Raw genomic sequence first — 18112 nt, forward strand, 5'->3', positions numbered from 1 at the left:
GGGTAGGGGACATAGCTCAATTGGTAGAGTGCTTACTTTGCATGTACAGGGCCCTGGGTTCAATCCCCAAAACCACACACACACACAAACACACACACACACACACACAAACAAACACACAAATGTAGAAATGGAATGGAAACAAATATAGAGATGAGAAAGAAGGAGAGATGTGGAGGGAGGGAGACAGATATAATAGAAAAAAGAGTTAGGGGTTATTACAAGAAGAGGAACCATTTTGGGAGATATGAGAGTAAAGAACCTGGGCATGAATTGAAAGTAACCCTCTGGACTGGTCCTACATGAAAGATTTAGTTTTTGGACTGCTTACATCTTATCCTTTGGACAAAAAAATTCAGATTTTGCACTCAAGTTCATTCTCTTCTATGTGTGATTTCATTCAATTTTCCTAACTGTTAAGTATAATCATATGTACCTTCCAGAGCTACTTGTTAAGGTGATGTGGGGAGTAAAGGTAGAGATAAGTATGAAATGAAAGATGGCCTTCTCTTTTATTATGGCTTTCAGGAGTTCTCAAGGTAACCAGTAGCAAAATGAATAGAGATTCATGATGGAACTGATTATGAACAGCAGGGGAATGCAGAGATCACAGAGGAGCACCTTCCAAAGAAATGAAATTTAAACTTTTGCTTCCCCACCATGCTATAGGAAGGTGGCTCTGAACATGGGAAGGCTGTATTCAGGAGATTTATGTCAATGATAACCTTAGAATGTAGTACAAAAGAGCTGCCTTATCAGTCAAAGATGATGATATGAACGCAATGTGAACAAGTGTTGCTCAGGTGGTTGGCTAATAAGAGGTTACACTTGCACATAGAAGCTCACAAATTTCAGTTTTGCTGTTGAATTTATAGAATGAAGTTCTCAGAAAAGATTTCTTTAATTGCCTGGTTCCTCTTTTCCTTTCCTTCCTATTTCTTTTGAGTTACCACTTTTGTTATATTTTTTAGCTACATTTACTATGACAGCTGAAATTCTCATCTGGTTGTCACGAAGATTGGGCCTCTGTGGCCAGTGGTTTCACATGTTTTCAATCTTAGGGATGTGTGCATATTTATTACTTCTGCTTTCATCTAGTTAAGTGGTAGAACAATTTACTCTCAGGCTGGATTCTCATTTGTAATATGTTTTAAGAAAAATATTGCATGGGATTTCTCAAAAAAAAAGCAGAAGGCTTCTTCTCAAGATGGCTTTGGGAACAAATTATGCTGAAGTGAATTTCAAAAATGAATTGAAATCCTCAGGCACCCACTCAAATTCTCCTGCAGGTAAAAATCATTTTCCAGTGGTCAAGTTAATTATGAGGTGAAAGATGAAGAGACAGTTAATAAGCAGGGCAGAGGTAATGTTAGGTGCTGTTATATCTGAGTGATCATGTCTGGGACACCCAGGAATCTCTGAGGATTGTGCTGCCTGTAGATAGGAATTAAGGTGTTGTAAAGTTGCAATTGGGAAAGAAAACATCCATAATACTTTCTTTAATATTATCATTTACAGAAAATCAGATGTCGAATTCTATTGTATATCCTTTCAGGTATGAATATATAAAAATGTGTGTACATATATTTCCAGAACTGAAAGAATATAATACTGAATCTTTCCTCCTCATCGTTAACAATATACATAATTTTTTTTGAGAAAAAGAAAAAAAGTTTATTGCTTTGCTAGCAAATGAGTAACACAGGGGATTCCTGTTCCAGAGGCCATATAATAAGAATTGTTATGCATTCTGCTGTCATATATAAATAAAAATAAATAAATGAATAAATTAAGACAATATACATAATTTAAGGAAAGTGTTTCTCCTATTTAGTGCTTTTATCTGAATGAAATGTGCCCTCACTGACCCCCTCATCTTTGGTGGTGACCAATTTTAGGTTTTATGTATCCTAAGCCACAGCTTGAAGGTATGCCCCCTGTCCAGAAAATGTTTTTTAACCACGAAATAGTGACTAAAGAGGCTGACTTTATCTTAAAAATGTGAAACTTGGTTAGAAAGATTTATCTTGTATAGTTTACTTATAAATGGATGCAATCTGAAATATTACCTAATAAGTAATAAGCAACCATACTAAAAATATTAATAAACAAATTATGGTGAAAAAATGTTCATGATACAGTATAAAAGTAAATAATGAATCAGAAATCAGCAAATATTTATGTCAATGAAATGGAAACATGCACATATATGTTGTAAAAACTTCAAAAATTGCTGAAGAGACATGAGCCAAAAGTTAACAATTCTTATTCTCAATGATAGAAATTTTTGTTTTGGGGTATTTTATAATGTTATTGTAATAAACATTTATTTTTTAAATTTACATTTTCATGTTATTTCAAAAATTCACTGTATTAGTGATTGTGGTTTATAGAAGAAAATTTAAAGTAATAAGAGGAGAAAGTTTCCTTTTTTTTTCACTGTGACCAAAATACCTGATAAGAACAACTTACAGAAGAAAGCTTTATTTGGGATCAACATTTCAGAGGTCAGTCTTTGGTGAGTCAGTTCCATCACTCTGGCTCTGAGGTGAGGCAGAACATCATGGTGGAAGGGCATGGCAGAGTAGAGCTGTTCAGCTGATGGCAGCCAGAGGATCATGGAAGTTTCCACTGAGATTTCAAAGGAAGACTTGAGTGTTCAGACAAAGAGAAGCTGTGTTGGAATCCCTTCAGGATTCCCTTGAGAGGGCACACATGAAGCTGTGAAGGGGAAGCTGAAGCTGGAATGGAGATCTCAGGGATTAAGACATGCAGGTAATGTGGAATGTCTGCTGAGGAAAGCTGTTGGCTGTAGAGGGAGTCAGCTTAAGAAAGCGACCTCTTGAATTACAATCAGCAAGGACATTTAGGTGGTGCTGCAGAAGCCCTTTGAAGATTACATCGCACCACAATATTCCCCAGATGCTGAGCATGGAGTTACAGAAACTAATATCTGCCTGACTGAATTTCACTTGTTTTGGTTCCATCCCTTCCTCTATATCCTTATTCCTCCTTTTTGGAATGGGAACATTTACTTTATGTCATTGTATATTGGAAGTATATAACTTTTGATGTTTACAGAGGCTCACAGCACAGAGTTTGTCTTGAGTCACAGAGGAGACTTTGGATGTGGTCTGGAACTTTGAAAACTATGGGGACTCTTGGAGATGGACTAAATGTATTTTTCATATTTTTTTTTTGTGAGATGGATGTGACGTTTTGAGGGCCAGGAGTAAAATGTTATGGCTTGATTATGAGATGTGCTCTAAAAAGTTTATGTGGCAATTCATGAATGTTAAGAGATCAAACAGTTATGAGACCAATAACCTAGCTGGTGGATTAATGTATTTGATGGATTAATAATTAGAATGGATTGCTGGTTGGTAATCAGGTAGGGTGTGGCTGAAGAAATTTGGTCACAGGGGCATGCCTTTTGATTATATACTTTTTTCAATATTTTTATGGATGAATTATAATTCTACACAATAGTGGGATTCACTGTTACATGTTCATACATGTACATGATGTAACAATATAATTTGATAAACATCATTCCTCAAGGGATTATATTTTTTCCCTGGTTCCTTGGTTGTTCTTTCTGCTTCCTGGCTATCTTGAGCTGAACAGCATTCCTCCACTACACTCTTCTTCCATGATGTTCTGCCTCACTTCAGGCCCAGAGTAATGGAGAAGACGGACCATGGACTGACACTTCTGAAACCACAAACCCAAAATAAAATTTTTCTACTCTAAGTTGTTCTTGTAAGATATTTTAATCACAGTGACAAAAACCAACTCACATAGAGGAGGAACTAGAAATAAGGATAGAACTTATTACTGATGAGGACATAATTTATTACTGATGAATTAATTTGATTTATCCTTCAGATCTCAGGGAAAACACCATTCCTCACCAGAGTAATTTTGGTTTTTCCAAGCTTCTTCTTGCCTTGTTGCTGATACTTTTCCTGCTGAAGGAAATCTTATTGTCTGTCTCTTTTATCAGTAAGTATGCCAACTGGGTCAGTTAACAATGCCTGCCTTTCATGAATAGAAGCTATTCATTAGAAATTGACATTTCACAATGATCCAGACTTTTGAAAAATAAATTTTTAGGGGGTTGGGTGGGTGGATAGAGTTCCTGAGCATTCATTGGGAATTTTGCTTTTGCTAAAACAATGGGATTTATCTTCATTTAGAGAATTTGAAAAGTAGATATATGTGTATGTGTTGGTTTACAGAATGAAATCTATGAGTCATCAATTCTATATTAGATTCTTTGTATGGACACATCTATAATTCCTTACTTGTATTTATAAAGCTAGCCTTATTTGACTTCACAGACATTTATATTTTGGGATGAGCAGGTAAACATGCAGAAGATGTCAAAAAATGTTCTAGGAAGAGTTCTCCAGTGAATTTCCTTCTAATAATTTCTGTCTTGGACAATGGTGTGATAACTCAGGAAGAGTCAATTTAACAAATACGTAGATTTATGCATATCTTGTATTTCAGAGTTTATCAAGTTTTCAAAAGTCATAAATATCAGCATGTATTAAGATACATGTTTCATTCATTAATTTGGTAATTTGATAAATAACAAAAGCCATACATATTGTTTGCTAGGTGCCTTGTTAGAGAATCCAGAAATAGCCACAGCCACTGGTGTCAAGACATTAATAGAATAGTCAAAATAACCAGTGCTTACAACAGTAGATGGGAAGTGTTGTTCAGGTAAGAAGTAAGCACAGGAGGCTGAGATAGGTTTGCTGAAGGAGGAGACACCTATGACTGTGTATATCAAAAATAACAGACACATTATAGTATCAAAGATTTGGGGGAAATATAAACATGGCATATAGTAGTATGTGAAAAACTATGAAATGAAGTTGGTTGTGGCAGATGTAAGCAGAACTCAGATCATGAAGAATGTCATTACCATTATAAAAAATTTTGATATTTTATAAAATATCCTTTGCTCCTTAATTAAGAAGTCTGAAACAGTGGATTGAAACAGCTATTTATTTAGCTCATGCATTTGTGGCTTGGCAATTTAGACTGGTCTTATTGGGAGTTTCCATTGGTCCTGACTGAACTCTGTCATGCATATGCTGTTAGGAACCAATCACAGGCAACTTGGCTTTTGAGGAAGAGCGTGTAAGCTGGAATGAAAGGGGCAATAAACACATTTCCTCATGACTCATCAGGATAGCCTGGGTTTGTTCACATGGCCACTGGCAGATTTCCAAAAAAGAGGGAAAAAGAAAACCAAGCACAATGAAGTTTCAATTTTGATTTAGCATGGTTACTTTTGCATATTCTTTTGGCCAAATGGAATTTTAAAGTCAGCTTATTTTCTAGTGGTGAAGAAACAGACCCCACTTGTTGATTGTAGAACATGAAAAGTCACATTGGAAAGGCGTGTGAGTATAGGGCGGGTGGAATATTGAGGCCCATCTTGCAGTGAGTCAGTCCTGGCCAGCCATTGCGGAATTCTGGGGAAGGAATTGACATAGTCAAATTTAACTTATGGGGATATGCTTTTACTGAGGTGTGAAAATGGATTTATGAGGACAAGAGTGAAAGTAAGGAGAGGTGTTATTTCCTGGAAAATGGATAGAAGTAGACACATTGTGTTAAGTGAGATAAACCAGAATCAGAAAGTCACTGGTTGTATGTCTTTTTTCATATATGATGATTTGGGAGCAAAAAGAGAAAAAGGGGTGAGTTCTCATGAAAATTGAGGGAAGAGTAGTAGAGGAAGGGGACAGGGTGAGGGAAAAGAGGAGAGAAATTGGAAGTACTAGGAATGAAATTGACCAAATAATATTATGAGCACATATGATTATGTAACAGTGCATCCTATTATTATGTATAATTATAATGCACCAAACAGATGCTAATTCATAATCCCATTTGAAATATTGAGAGCATCATTTAAGGATAGTGCTGCTAGTGAAGAAAGAGAAGAAAGGTAGCTTTGAATGGTAGAGAAGATATAATCAAGGAGGCGAAGGCTTGATGATATTGAGGATTAAAGGACCCAGAGAAGTTAAGTGTAAGTATATATTCTGATCTTGTAACCTCAGCAGTGAAGAAGTTATTAAAAGAGGTAGGCAATATAGGATGCATAGCAGGTTTTTCTGGAAAGATGATTATTTACATTTTGGGAAAAATGTGTCAAACCACAAATGTACATGTCCAGTGGCAGGCATATTTGCTTGGATTTTAGAAAAGAGGTCTGGAGTTTTGGAAGTCATTCACATAATGACAGCAAGTCCCAGCAAGGGAATATATGCTATCAATCCAGAAGAGGACATTAAGCAAGGAGTAGGGATTAGGATGGAACTCTTGGAAATGCTACATTTTTTTAAAAAGTTGAATGGAGGAAGAGAGCTGATGGAAGAGGATAAGAAGCGGCAGCAAGAAAGCGGAGGTGGGAACAGATAGAGCACTGCACCAAGAGCTACAGAGGAAAACCCAGGGTGAATGATGCAAGAAGGTCATTAGAAGACGACTAATAAGTGGTCCTAGAAAATTACTGATGATCCATTTCAAGGATTGTTTTAATAAATTGATGAAAGCCAAAGCCAGAATGAAGTGGGTCAAGGAACAAATAGGAGGTTAGAGGGAAAGAGGAAATTTAATATCTTACAGTAATTTCTCCCAGGGTCTTGCATCTGCTAGGCAAGTGCTGTACTACTGAGATACCACTGTAACTCAGAAAATTCAATTTCTAGGGGGAGGTGTGAATTAGTTCTCAAATGGGAGAGACCTGGTGCACTGAGGAGTTAGAATCAGTTTTTATGAAGAGAGTTAAAAGACAAAAGAGATGTAGAACACTTTTCTCTTGATCAGTCTTGGGGTTTTTGAAAAACATTTTTTTCTGTTCTTTAAGATAAGCCAGAGTTGCTTAAAATTAGCAAATTCTTCCTTCCCCCAAAGTCCCAGGTGGTGTACTTCCTTAAATAACTTCCACTTCCTTCCTACAATAGTTAGCCTTTGTTGGCATCTTAGGTTAAGTATTGAAGAACACTGTGGACAAGATCATTTAAGTCCCATTATGATGGCACTGTCATGTCCTCTTTCAACTCTTCACCTTTTAGCTCTTCCTGAGAGATACCTAATCATTTAAAAGTAGTAGGATCATGATTTCATTGACTGTGGAGTCATGGGGAAAGTTTGCCTGTCAGACTCTGTCCTATCATGTAATGAGACATTTGTGGATTTTGTTTCAGTGTAGAATGCAAGAAAGCAATATATAGAGCAGTAACCTAATGCTCCTTGAAATGACTGATTTTTATTCTATTTTACAGCTTTCTTTCAAAAAAATTCTCAGCTGCTCAAAGAAAAAAACTATGAAAATTCTACCAAAGAAATGATTCATACAAATTTGGAGTGTGTAAAAATCAATTCAACCATGAAAGGTAAAACTTAATGTGCATAGAATTCAATTACTATAGTAGGTAATGATCCCAAATCAGAATTTGTGATTACCAGGGAGATCACAATAAGAAGTGGAATCTCATGATCATTCTAAGCTACAAGTGTATTATATAATTCATAGGGTCTAAAATTCTTGTTTGTGAATTCAAAGTTGTTCGTGTGAAGCTTAATTGTGAAACAGGATATGTTGCTGTTGCATTTATTCAGCCTGTGTTTTTTTTTTCAGAAATTTCTGTGCACTGCAGCTTCTTTTCTCACATGTCAGTTAAAAAAATTGATGTCAGTAATGATTATAGCTATATTATTGTGAGATTGAATTATTTATATTAATATATGATATTTAAAGATCATATTTCCATTTACAAAAACATAAGCATATTGAAAGATTCAGTTTTAATTCCATCCTGCACACAGTGACCACTGTGTAATTAAAAGTATTGGCTACAAATAATGAATCAATATTAACATATTATCACTAATAAAATTTACAATATTTTTGGTACTAGGAATTAAACACAGGGTTTCACACATGCTAGACAAGTCTACCACTGAGCCACCTTCCTAACCCACAGTTCTTGTTTTTTTTTTCCTAAGTTTTCAACTATTGTTCTTTTTGTGTACTAAAGTCCCATGCAGTCTGTGAAATTACATTTAATTGTTATGTCTCTTATTTGCTGTGATAGTTTTTCAGACCTTCCGGGTTTTTGATGACACTGACAATTTTGGGGAATACTGTTCTATATATTGTAGGCTGTCTCTCTATTAAAAGTTGAAGTTTTCTAATGGTTAGATTGGGATTATTTGTTTTTTGGGGAGGAAGGTCATAGATGTAAAATGCTATTTTCATCACATTATTTCAAGAGTATATATTATCAAAATAATTTTTAATAATTGATGCTGAACTTAAAGCTACTTTTCCCTCTTCCATTTCCACACTGTACTGTTTGTAAAGAAGTTACTATGCCTAGCTCACACTTTAAGATTGAGGAGTTATTCTTGTCCATTAGGATGGAGTACTTAGGGTTGTCTGGAGGAACAGATGCAATATGAATATGACAATTTAGTTTAAGGTTTTGGCTTTTGCAATTATGGAGGCTTGAAATGTTTAAAATTTGATCTGGGTAAACAGTAGGGTGGAGACTCAGGAGAAGTAGCAGTTTGAGAACAATGACAATCTGCAGCAGAACCAGGAAGAGCAAATGTTGCATATGAAGTCTAAAGGCAAATTTGCTGGAGAATTCTCTCTTGCCTGTGGGGGGCATTCTTTTGTTCCATTAAGATCTTCAACTGATGGGATGAGATCTACTCACATTTGGAAGGCAAACTTCTTTACTAAAATTTCACAAATTAAAATGTAATTCTCATTCAAAAATATCCTTGAAGCAATACCCAGAATGCTTGATAAAACTAGTATATAAAATTAGCCATCAAGAAGTATCTATATAATTTATTTGGAATTATTATGCATTTGAGGTTTGTCTTTTCTATTTCATTTATTAATTTACTCTATCTTTTACATCTGCATGTACTAATGTCTACTTACTTTATATTTCAGATTATAATCCAATGCCACTTCATTTATCTTGTTATTCTGACTTTGACTTCTGGGTGGTCTTTCTGTTGGCTCTTGTGGCCTTTGTCATTTGCCATCAATGTGTTTTTTGTTTGTTTTTGTCTTTTACTTTCTGTAACTACAAAATGCTCTAGACTCATGTTGTCTGTTTTTTGTCCCTATCTAGAACTAACCATTCCTATGAGGAGCCCTGACTCTTTTTATTGAAGAATAATATCCTAGAAATTTTGATATGTTGTATTTTTATTTTCATTCATTCAATGTATTTTTTAAAGTTATCTTTGACACATCTTTAACTCATGGGTTATTTATATGTATTATTTAGTTTCAAGTGTTTGGAGATTTTCTGTTTTCTTTCTTTCATTGATTTCTAGATTGCTCTCATTGTTGTTGAATGACACTATATGATTTTAATGATTTTAAATTTCTTGAAGTATCTTCTGTATCTCAGTATGTGGTCTATCTTGTCATAGGCTCCATGGGCACTTGTAAAGATTGGGTAGTCTGTTGGTGAGTAGACTCTTCTAAGAATGTTGATTGGATTCTGTAGGTTGATAAAGTTTTTTGTTCTTCCATGGTTTTCTAATTTTCTTCCTGGATTTTGTTTAATTTTATTAATCTATTTTCATCTTTTCTTTCCACTTGTGTGATTTTTTACTTCATATATTTTGCAAACCTGTTGTTTGGTATATTTACATTTAAAATCATGATAAATGAAGTTCTGTTTATTTTTTTTTTTTATTATGTTTCTAGTGTTTGGTTGGAAAATTCTGTTTATTTTGTCCCTCCCAATTCACTGATTTCTCTGTTACCTCCATTCTGATCTTAAGTCCTACACTGACATTTTAAAATGTGATTATGTTTTTCAATGATAAAATTTCTGTAGTTTTTTTTATATCTCTGTTTCTTTGTTGGGTCTGCTGTTTTTAAAAAAACTTTGCTTGAAGAATGTTTGCTCCTTCTTATTAGAGGATCTTTACAATGGCTGCTTTAAAAATCTTTGTTACATAATTGTAACATTTTTGTTTTCATGATTTTTTTACATCAGTCGATTATCAGTTGAGAACTTCCTGGTTTTTGGTGTAAAGAGCTATCTTTTGCTGAACCTTGGACATTTTTGGATTGAGTTTTCAGAGGTGGGGTCTTATTTAATTATTATGTTTTTGTGGCTTTTCCTGATACCACTTCAGCAGGAGAAATGGGCCCTGACACATTAATACCTGATGAAGGCAGACTTGGCTTTTTGTTACATCTGGATGAAGATAGAATAACGGTGCTCATGTGGTCTCTTTTGGTCCTTAATTTTAATAATAAACACACTTTTTTTTTAGAGAGAGTGAAAGAGTTGAGAGAGAGAGAGAGAGAGAGAGAGAGAGAGAGAGAGAGAGAGAGATTTTTTTAATATTTATTTTTTAGTTCTCAGCGGACACAACATCTTTGTTGGTATGTGGTGCTGAGGATCGAACCTGGGCCGCATGCATGCCAGGCGAGCGCGCTACCGCTTGAGCCACATCCCCAGCCCAATAATAAACACACTTTAAAGATAGATTTTCTTATGTTGCACTTATATTTCCTTCTTCCCAATAAAGGAAAAGCCTGGAGCTGTTGCCCAAAGAATTGGAAGTCATTTAGTTTCAGTTGCTACTTTATTTCTTCTAAACAAAGATCTTGGAAGGAGAGTCAGGAGAACTGCTCTACAATGGAGGCTCATCTGGTGGTGATCAGCAGCAAGGAAGAGCAGGTACTTTCTGAGAGACAATGGAGTCATGAGCCTGTCTGACTTTTGTACATATCCTTCCTAAGAAGGAATACTGGGGCTGTGACAGATGATTTTCCATAAGACAGATAGGAGAGGCTTCCTCAGCCTTCACATTCCACACCTTGTACCTTCTTCAATGTAACTAAGCTAACTTGAGAGAAATTGTGGAATTAAAAATAATAGCTGGGGCTTTAGTGAAAGGATGAAAATAGCAGCTTGTTCTTTCAATATGTATACGTTTTATAAATTATTAACTGTTTAACAGAGAGGGGTATTAAGTTGAATAGAGAAATAAAGTGAAATCAAGAGTCACAGCAATCAGGAATGAAATTTAAGAATCTGTGAAAAATAACTAAATTTGTAAGAATTTAATTTTGCACAAATTTGAAGAATGCTTCCTTAGTAAAAAAAAGTGGGGAAATGAGTCTGAGTTAGGAATTCATTACGATTATGGATAGGAACTGCTTCTATAGTTAATGAAAATATGATACTTCCCTGCTTAGCTGAGAAAACCTGCACTTCTTGGAACCCCATCTGGCTATTCCTTCTTTTTCCCATCATTTCTTTATAAAGATCTCTGTGGAAACATCACACTATAACCTTTAATATGTATAATAGTTATGTGTTAATCAAAATATTTTTGCTACATTTTAAAAAATTGGTCCATTACATTTGTACACATTGATGGGATTTTTTACTAAATTATTTATTTATTCTAATTAGTTATACATAATGACAGAATGCGATTCATTTTATATTACACATGTAGAACACAAATTTTCAAGTCACTGGTTGTACACAAAGTATTTCTACACCATTTGTGTCTTCATATATGTACTTAGGGTAATAATGTCTAACTAATTACACCATCATTTCTACCCCCTTTCATGGTCCCATTCCCTACTTCCCTTTTCCCTATCTAAAGTTACTCCATTCCTCCCCCCCCACCATTGCCCTTATAAGTCAGCATTCTCATATTAAAGAAAACTCTCGGCCTTTGTTTTTTAGGGATTGGTTTATTCACTGAGCATGATATTCTCAAACTCCATCCATTTATCTGCAAATGCCATGATTTTATTTTCTTTAATGCTGAGTAATGTTCCATTGTGTATGTATATACATTATCTACTGAAGGACATCTGGGTTGGTTTCACAATTCAGCTTTTGTGAATTGTGCTGCTATAAACATTGATGTGGCTGTGTCCCTGTAGTATAGTGTTTTTAAGTCCTTTGGGTATAAACCAAGAAGTGAGATAGCTGGGTTAAATGGTGGTTCCATTATCAATTTCTCAAGGACTCTCCATACTGCTTTACAGATTGACTGCACCAATTTGCAGTCCCACCAGTAATGTATAAGTCTGACTTTTCCCCTCACCAACACTTGTTGTTGTTTTTATTCTTGATAGCTGCCATTATGACTGGAGTGAGATGAAATCTTAGAGTAGTTTTGATTTGCATTTCTCTAATTGCTGGAGATGTTGAGCATTTTTTCTTATGTTTGTTGATTGATTATGTATCCTCTTTTGAGAAGTGACTGTTCATTTCCTTGGTCCCTTTATTGATTGGGTTATTTGGGTTTTTTTGGTGTTTAGCTTTTTGAGTTCTTTATGTACCTAGATATTTGTGCTGTATCTGAAGTGCTTATAGTAAAAATTTGTTCCCATTCTGTTCACCTCACTGAATGTTTCTTTTGCTAAGAAGACGCTGTCTAGTTTGAATCCAACCTATTTATTGATTCTTGGTTTTAATTATTGTGCTATAGAAGTCTTATTAAGGAAATTGGGGCCTAATCTGCCATTATGGAGCTTTGGGCCTACTTTTTTTTTCATGTACAAAGTCTCTGGTTTAATTCCTAGGTCTTTGATCTATTTTGAGTTGAGGTTTGTGTGTGGTGAGAGAAAGGAGAACTAACACCAATACTTCTCAATCTATTTTATGAAATAGAAAAAGAAGAAACACTTCCAAACACATCTTATGAGGACAATATCACCCTGATTCCAAAAGCAGCCAAAGACATATCAAAGAAAGAATACTTCAGACCAATATCTCTAATGAGTATATATGTAAAAATCCTCAAGAAAATTCTGGAAAATCGAATACAAAAACATATCAAAAAATTAGTGCACCATGATCAAGTAGGGGTCATCCCAGGGATGTAAGGTTGGTTCAACATTTCAAAATCAATAAATGTAATTCATCACATCAATAGACTCAAAGACAAAAATCATATGATCTTCTCAATAGATGCAGAGAAAGAATTTGATAAAATAAAGCATCCTTTCATGTTAAAAAAATTGGAAAAACTAGGGCTAAGAGGATCATTTCTCAACATTGCAAAGGCTATCTATGTTAAGCCACGGGACAACATCATTCTGAATGAAAAAAAAATTGAAAGCATTCCCTCTAAAATCTGGAACAAGGCAGGAATGACCTCTTTTACCACTTCTATTTAATATAGTTCTTGAAACTCTAGCCAAAGCAATCAGATAGATGAAAGAAACTAAAGGGATACAGATAGAAAAAGAACTCAGATTATCACTATTTGCAGACAATATAATTCTATACCTAGAAGACCCAAAACATTCCACCAGAAATCTTCTAGAACTAATAAATGAATTCAGAAAAGTAGCTGGATATAAAAGCAACACCCATAAATCAAAGGTATTTCTGTGTATCAGTGAAAAATTCTCAGAAAGAGAAACTAGGAAAACCACCCCATTTACAATAGCCTCAAAAAAATACTTGGGAATAAACTTAAAGAAAGTGTTCAAAGACTTCTACAATAAAAACTACAACATGCTAAATAAAGAAATTAAAGAAGACCTTAGAAGATGGAAAGCTCCACCTTGCTCTTGGATTGGCAGGATTAATATTGTCAAATGACCATACTACCAAAAGTACTATATAGACTCAATGCAATCCCAATACAAATCCCAATGACATTCCTCATAGAAATAGAAAAAGCAATCATGAAATTCATATAGAAATGTAAGAGACCTAGAATAGCCAAAGCAATCCTTAGCAAGAAAAGTGAAACTGGTGGCATTACTATTCCAGACCTAAAACTACTGCAGAGCAATAGTAGCAAAAACAGCATGGTATTGGCACCAAAATAGACCAGTAGAACAATGGTACAGAATAGAGGACACAGAGTCTAACCCACATAACTACAGTTAGTTTACATTAGACAAAAGTACCAAAAACATTCTTTGGAGAAATGATGGGATTTGTTGTTACATATTTGTATATACACACAATGTAACAATATAATTTGGTCAATATTATTCCCTAGCACTTCTCTTCCTCCCCACTTCCCATCTCTTCTATCTTTCCTCTACTTATGAGAACCACCCCCACGTTTTTTGCTTTGTTCTCTCTAGCTTGTACATAAGAAAGAAAACATGTGGGCCCTGACCTTCTGGGTTTGACTTACTTTGCTTAACATAATGGTCTTAGTTTCATCCATTTGCCTGATAATGACATAAATTCACTTCTACTTATGGCTGAACTCCATTGTTTATATATACCACATTTTCTTTATCCTTTCATCTATTGATGGACACCTATGTTGGCTTTAGAGTTTGGCTATTGTGAATTGTGCTGCTATAAACATGAGTATGCATGTATCCCTGTAGTATGATGACTTTAATTCTTTAGGATAAATATGCAGAAGGGCTATAACTGGTTCATATGGTGGTTAAAAGCCTAATCTTTTGAGGAGCCTTCAAAATGATTTCCATAATGGTTGTATGAATTTACAATCCCATCAACACTGTAACACCGTTCTTTTTTCTCCACATCCTCTTTAGTATTTATTATTTGTATTCCTGGAAACTGCCATTCTGACTAGTGTGAGATGAAAATCTCAGTATAGTTTTGATTTGTAGTTCTCTAATTGATAATGATGTGGAACTTTTTTCCCCATATATTTGTTGGCCACTTATATTTCTTCTTTTGAGAAGAATCTGTTTAATTCATTTGCCCATCTATTAATTATTTGTTTTTTTGGTGATGTTTTTCAAGCTAGATATTAATCCTATGTCAGAAATGTAACCAGCAAAGATTTTCTCCCATTCTGTAGGTTCTTTCTTCACATTCCTAATTGTTTTCTTTGCTATGTAGAAGCTTTTTAATTTGATACCATCCTATTGTGAAACTTGTTGCCTGTGCCTATATGATGTAGTATTGAGCCTATGCTTTTTTTAAGGAATTGCAAAGTTTTGTTCTACTTTCTAGGTCTTTAATATATTTTGAGTTGATTTTTGTGCAGGGTAAGAGATAAGGGTCTAGTTTTATTTTTCTACATATGGATAACTAGTTGTCTCAGCCCCATTTGTTACAAAGGCTGTTGTTTTTTCAATGTATGTTTTTGGCACTTTGTCAAGGATCAGATGACTGTACATGGGTGGTTTTGTCTCTTTGTCTTATATTCTGTACCATTGGTTATGTTTTATGTCAGTACTATGCAGTTTTGTTAATATAGCTGTGTAGTATAGTTTGAAGTCAGGTATAGTGATTCCTTCAGCATTGCTTTTTTTGGCTTAGGATTGTTTTAGCTACTCTGGGTCTTTAATTCTTCTGAATGAATTCTAGGACTGTTTTTTTCTTTTTTCTAGTTCTGTGAAATATGTCACTAGTATTTATATGAGGATTGCATTGAATTTATATATTGCTTTTGGTAGTATGGCCATTTTGACAATATTTGTTCAGCTTGTCCAGAAACATCCATTTCTATCTTCTGAGTTCTTCAATTTCTGCAATGTTCTATAGTTTTCACTGTAGATGTCTTTTACCTCCTTGGTTAGATTTATCCTTCGTTTTTTTTTTTTTTGAGGCTATTGAAATTGGAATAATTTTCTTCATTTCTTTTTCAGAAAATTCATTGTTTTTTGTATATAGGAAAGCTATTTATTTTTTATAAGAAGTTTTAAAAAACATAAAGAAGATGGAAATATTAACTACCCAGATTTAATTATTACACACAGTATGTATGAATCAAATTATGACACTCTACCCTATAAATTTATACAATTAAAATAATAGTTAAAATTTACCAAACTAAAAATAATTTATTTGTGAATATATTTGTTCATAAAGTTACTTGTGATATATTCATAGTGTTTATAGCTTAATTTAACAATAAATGAAATAAACAACAACAACCCCCTCAAAAATAACCACCCCAGTTGAGGTTGAGTACTCTACAGATATGATTTCTTTTTCTTTTTTTTTAGGATTTTCTCACCTGGAATTTGAATAAATCGCATGATTATTTTGTGGGGCTGTCAGATCCAAAGGGTCAGAGACATTGGCAATGGATTGATCAGACACCATATAACCAAAATACTATGTGAGTACAGAATTAGATAACGGAATCCTGGGTCCTATATCATGCCTAAAATCTAGGGTGCCCAGCTCTAAGATATAAAGTTCAAATATCTCATTTTTGTTCTGTTGGACACTGGTTTAAATTATTTTATTATCTCATTTAATCATTAAGAAAATCTTATACAATACACATGATTTCTTATAAAAATGAGAAAGTGGAGTGTGGAGAATATAGATAATTTATCTAAGGTCATCCAACAATGGTTTCCAAATTCAGGTGTATTGTACTTTGCTTTTAACATATTTATATCTCCTTAATATAAATACATGCTTATTAAAATCATTACAGATTATTTTTAAATTATGATTTAATATTTCTCATAAAGCAGAAATTCAAACTTCTGATACCATTCCAATATCTAACATTTATATTATCTTTTTTATAAATATTTATTTTTTAGTTATAGTTGGATACAATTTCTTTATTTTTTTTATTTATTTTTATGTGATGCTTAGGATCAAACTCACCTGCACATGTGAGGTGAGAGCTCTACCACTGAGCCACAACCAAGCCCCAGATTTATATTATCTTTAAAAACATTTTAGTATACTTCTACCTTTGATCTTCATATCTTCTTTGTGAAATATATAGTGCTGTTACTCTGGTTCAATTTTTAGATGGGCAAACTGAGAAAGAAATGAAATTATTTGTCCAAGAAAACAAGATCAAGTAGGCTCTCTAGAGATTTTGCTTGCCTTTTAACTCCAAAATCATTTCTGTAAAAAGGGGGGAAAAAGAAGAACTATATTGATAATGGGACCAGATTGATATCTCTTCATTACATAAGAAAGCCACATGATTGACAGTCCCTGGCAATAGGACTATGGATGCACAAATAGAAAACAACCTCTGGGATGTCTTTAGGTGAAATGTTTGCTGCAATAAGGTATGAGAAAATGTTAAGTGATGTGGGCACAGTTTTCAAGGGTTTTGATGGAGGAAAAACTGCATGAGAAGTGGGGAAGGGTTGGTCTGGGTATATTTGACCCTGACTTCCACAAAGTTCACCCCTGCCTATGGCCCCATAACTTCTCTAACCCTTTTAAAAGCAGTGCTGGAAGAATAACCTCATGCTTTTTCTCTGTTTCAGGTTCTGGCATCCAGGTGAGCCCAACAGGGTCCAAGAGCGTTGTGTTGTGTTAAATTATCGTAAACAATGGGGCTGGAATGATATTTTTTGTGCTCATGTTCAAAGCTCAATTTGTGAAATGATGAAGATCTACTTATGAATCAAACACCTTTTTCATGGACATGTTGTTGGATTCATGTCCATTATTCTAGAGATAACTATTAAGTTCCTCTTTATATGAAAGAGATTCCATAGACTTTTAAGTATGTTGTTATTTTACTTTTTGAGAAAACTGTCTACATGTTTGTTTATTCATTCATTTGATTATTCATAAAAATGAACATTTTCTATATGACAAAGAGTACACTGGAGACCTATTTTGTGCATACCTAGAATATACTTGAGCCTGTTCCCTAATCTCTGTCTGAATGCTAAGAATATATTTATGGACATAAATTATATGATGTTTTTTGTCCACTTACCTGTTTTCCCTTCTCCCCTCTTGGCTTTATTGATGCATAATTTGGAAATACAAATTTTATATATTTAGGTTACAAAGTAATGATTTGATATTCATATATACTGTGAATTGATTATTATAATCAAGTTATCTAACCTTCCATTACTTAGCACAGTTTACATTATTTTAAGACACTTAAGATCTTTCTGAGGAGACAAATTTATGCTATGTGCATTTATGAACATATCACAATAAATTCCACTATTATGTATGCTTATAATATACCAATAAAAATTATAAAAAACAAATTTCCGCTATGCAATGTCACATTGTTAACTGTAGTCACCACGATGTCCAGAACTTATTTATATTTTAACTGAAAATTTATACCCTTTGGCCAACTTATTCCCTTTTCC

The 18112-nt window shown here is 34.1% G+C and overlaps 1 protein-coding gene across 1 annotated transcript; it reads left to right on the top strand.

Moving 5' to 3' along the window:
- The first annotated feature begins 1207 nt into the window (after positions 1-1207).
- On the top strand, positions 1208-17396 carry LOC101971887 (C-type lectin domain family 4 member A-like). The gene is made up of 6 exons (XM_078015876.1): positions 1208-1289; positions 3889-4005; positions 7317-7427; positions 10609-10760; positions 16013-16128; positions 17258-17396. The coding sequence occupies exons 1-6, from the start codon at positions 1208-1210 to the stop codon at positions 17394-17396; spliced, it is 717 nt and encodes a 238-aa protein (XP_077872002.1).
- Positions 17397-18112: the final 716 nt, after the last annotated feature.

Source organism: Ictidomys tridecemlineatus, chromosome 6 (assembly GCF_052094955.1).
Source record: "Ictidomys tridecemlineatus isolate mIctTri1 chromosome 6, mIctTri1.hap1, whole genome shotgun sequence".
NCBI classification, from domain to species: Eukaryota; Metazoa; Chordata; class Mammalia; order Rodentia; family Sciuridae; genus Ictidomys; species Ictidomys tridecemlineatus.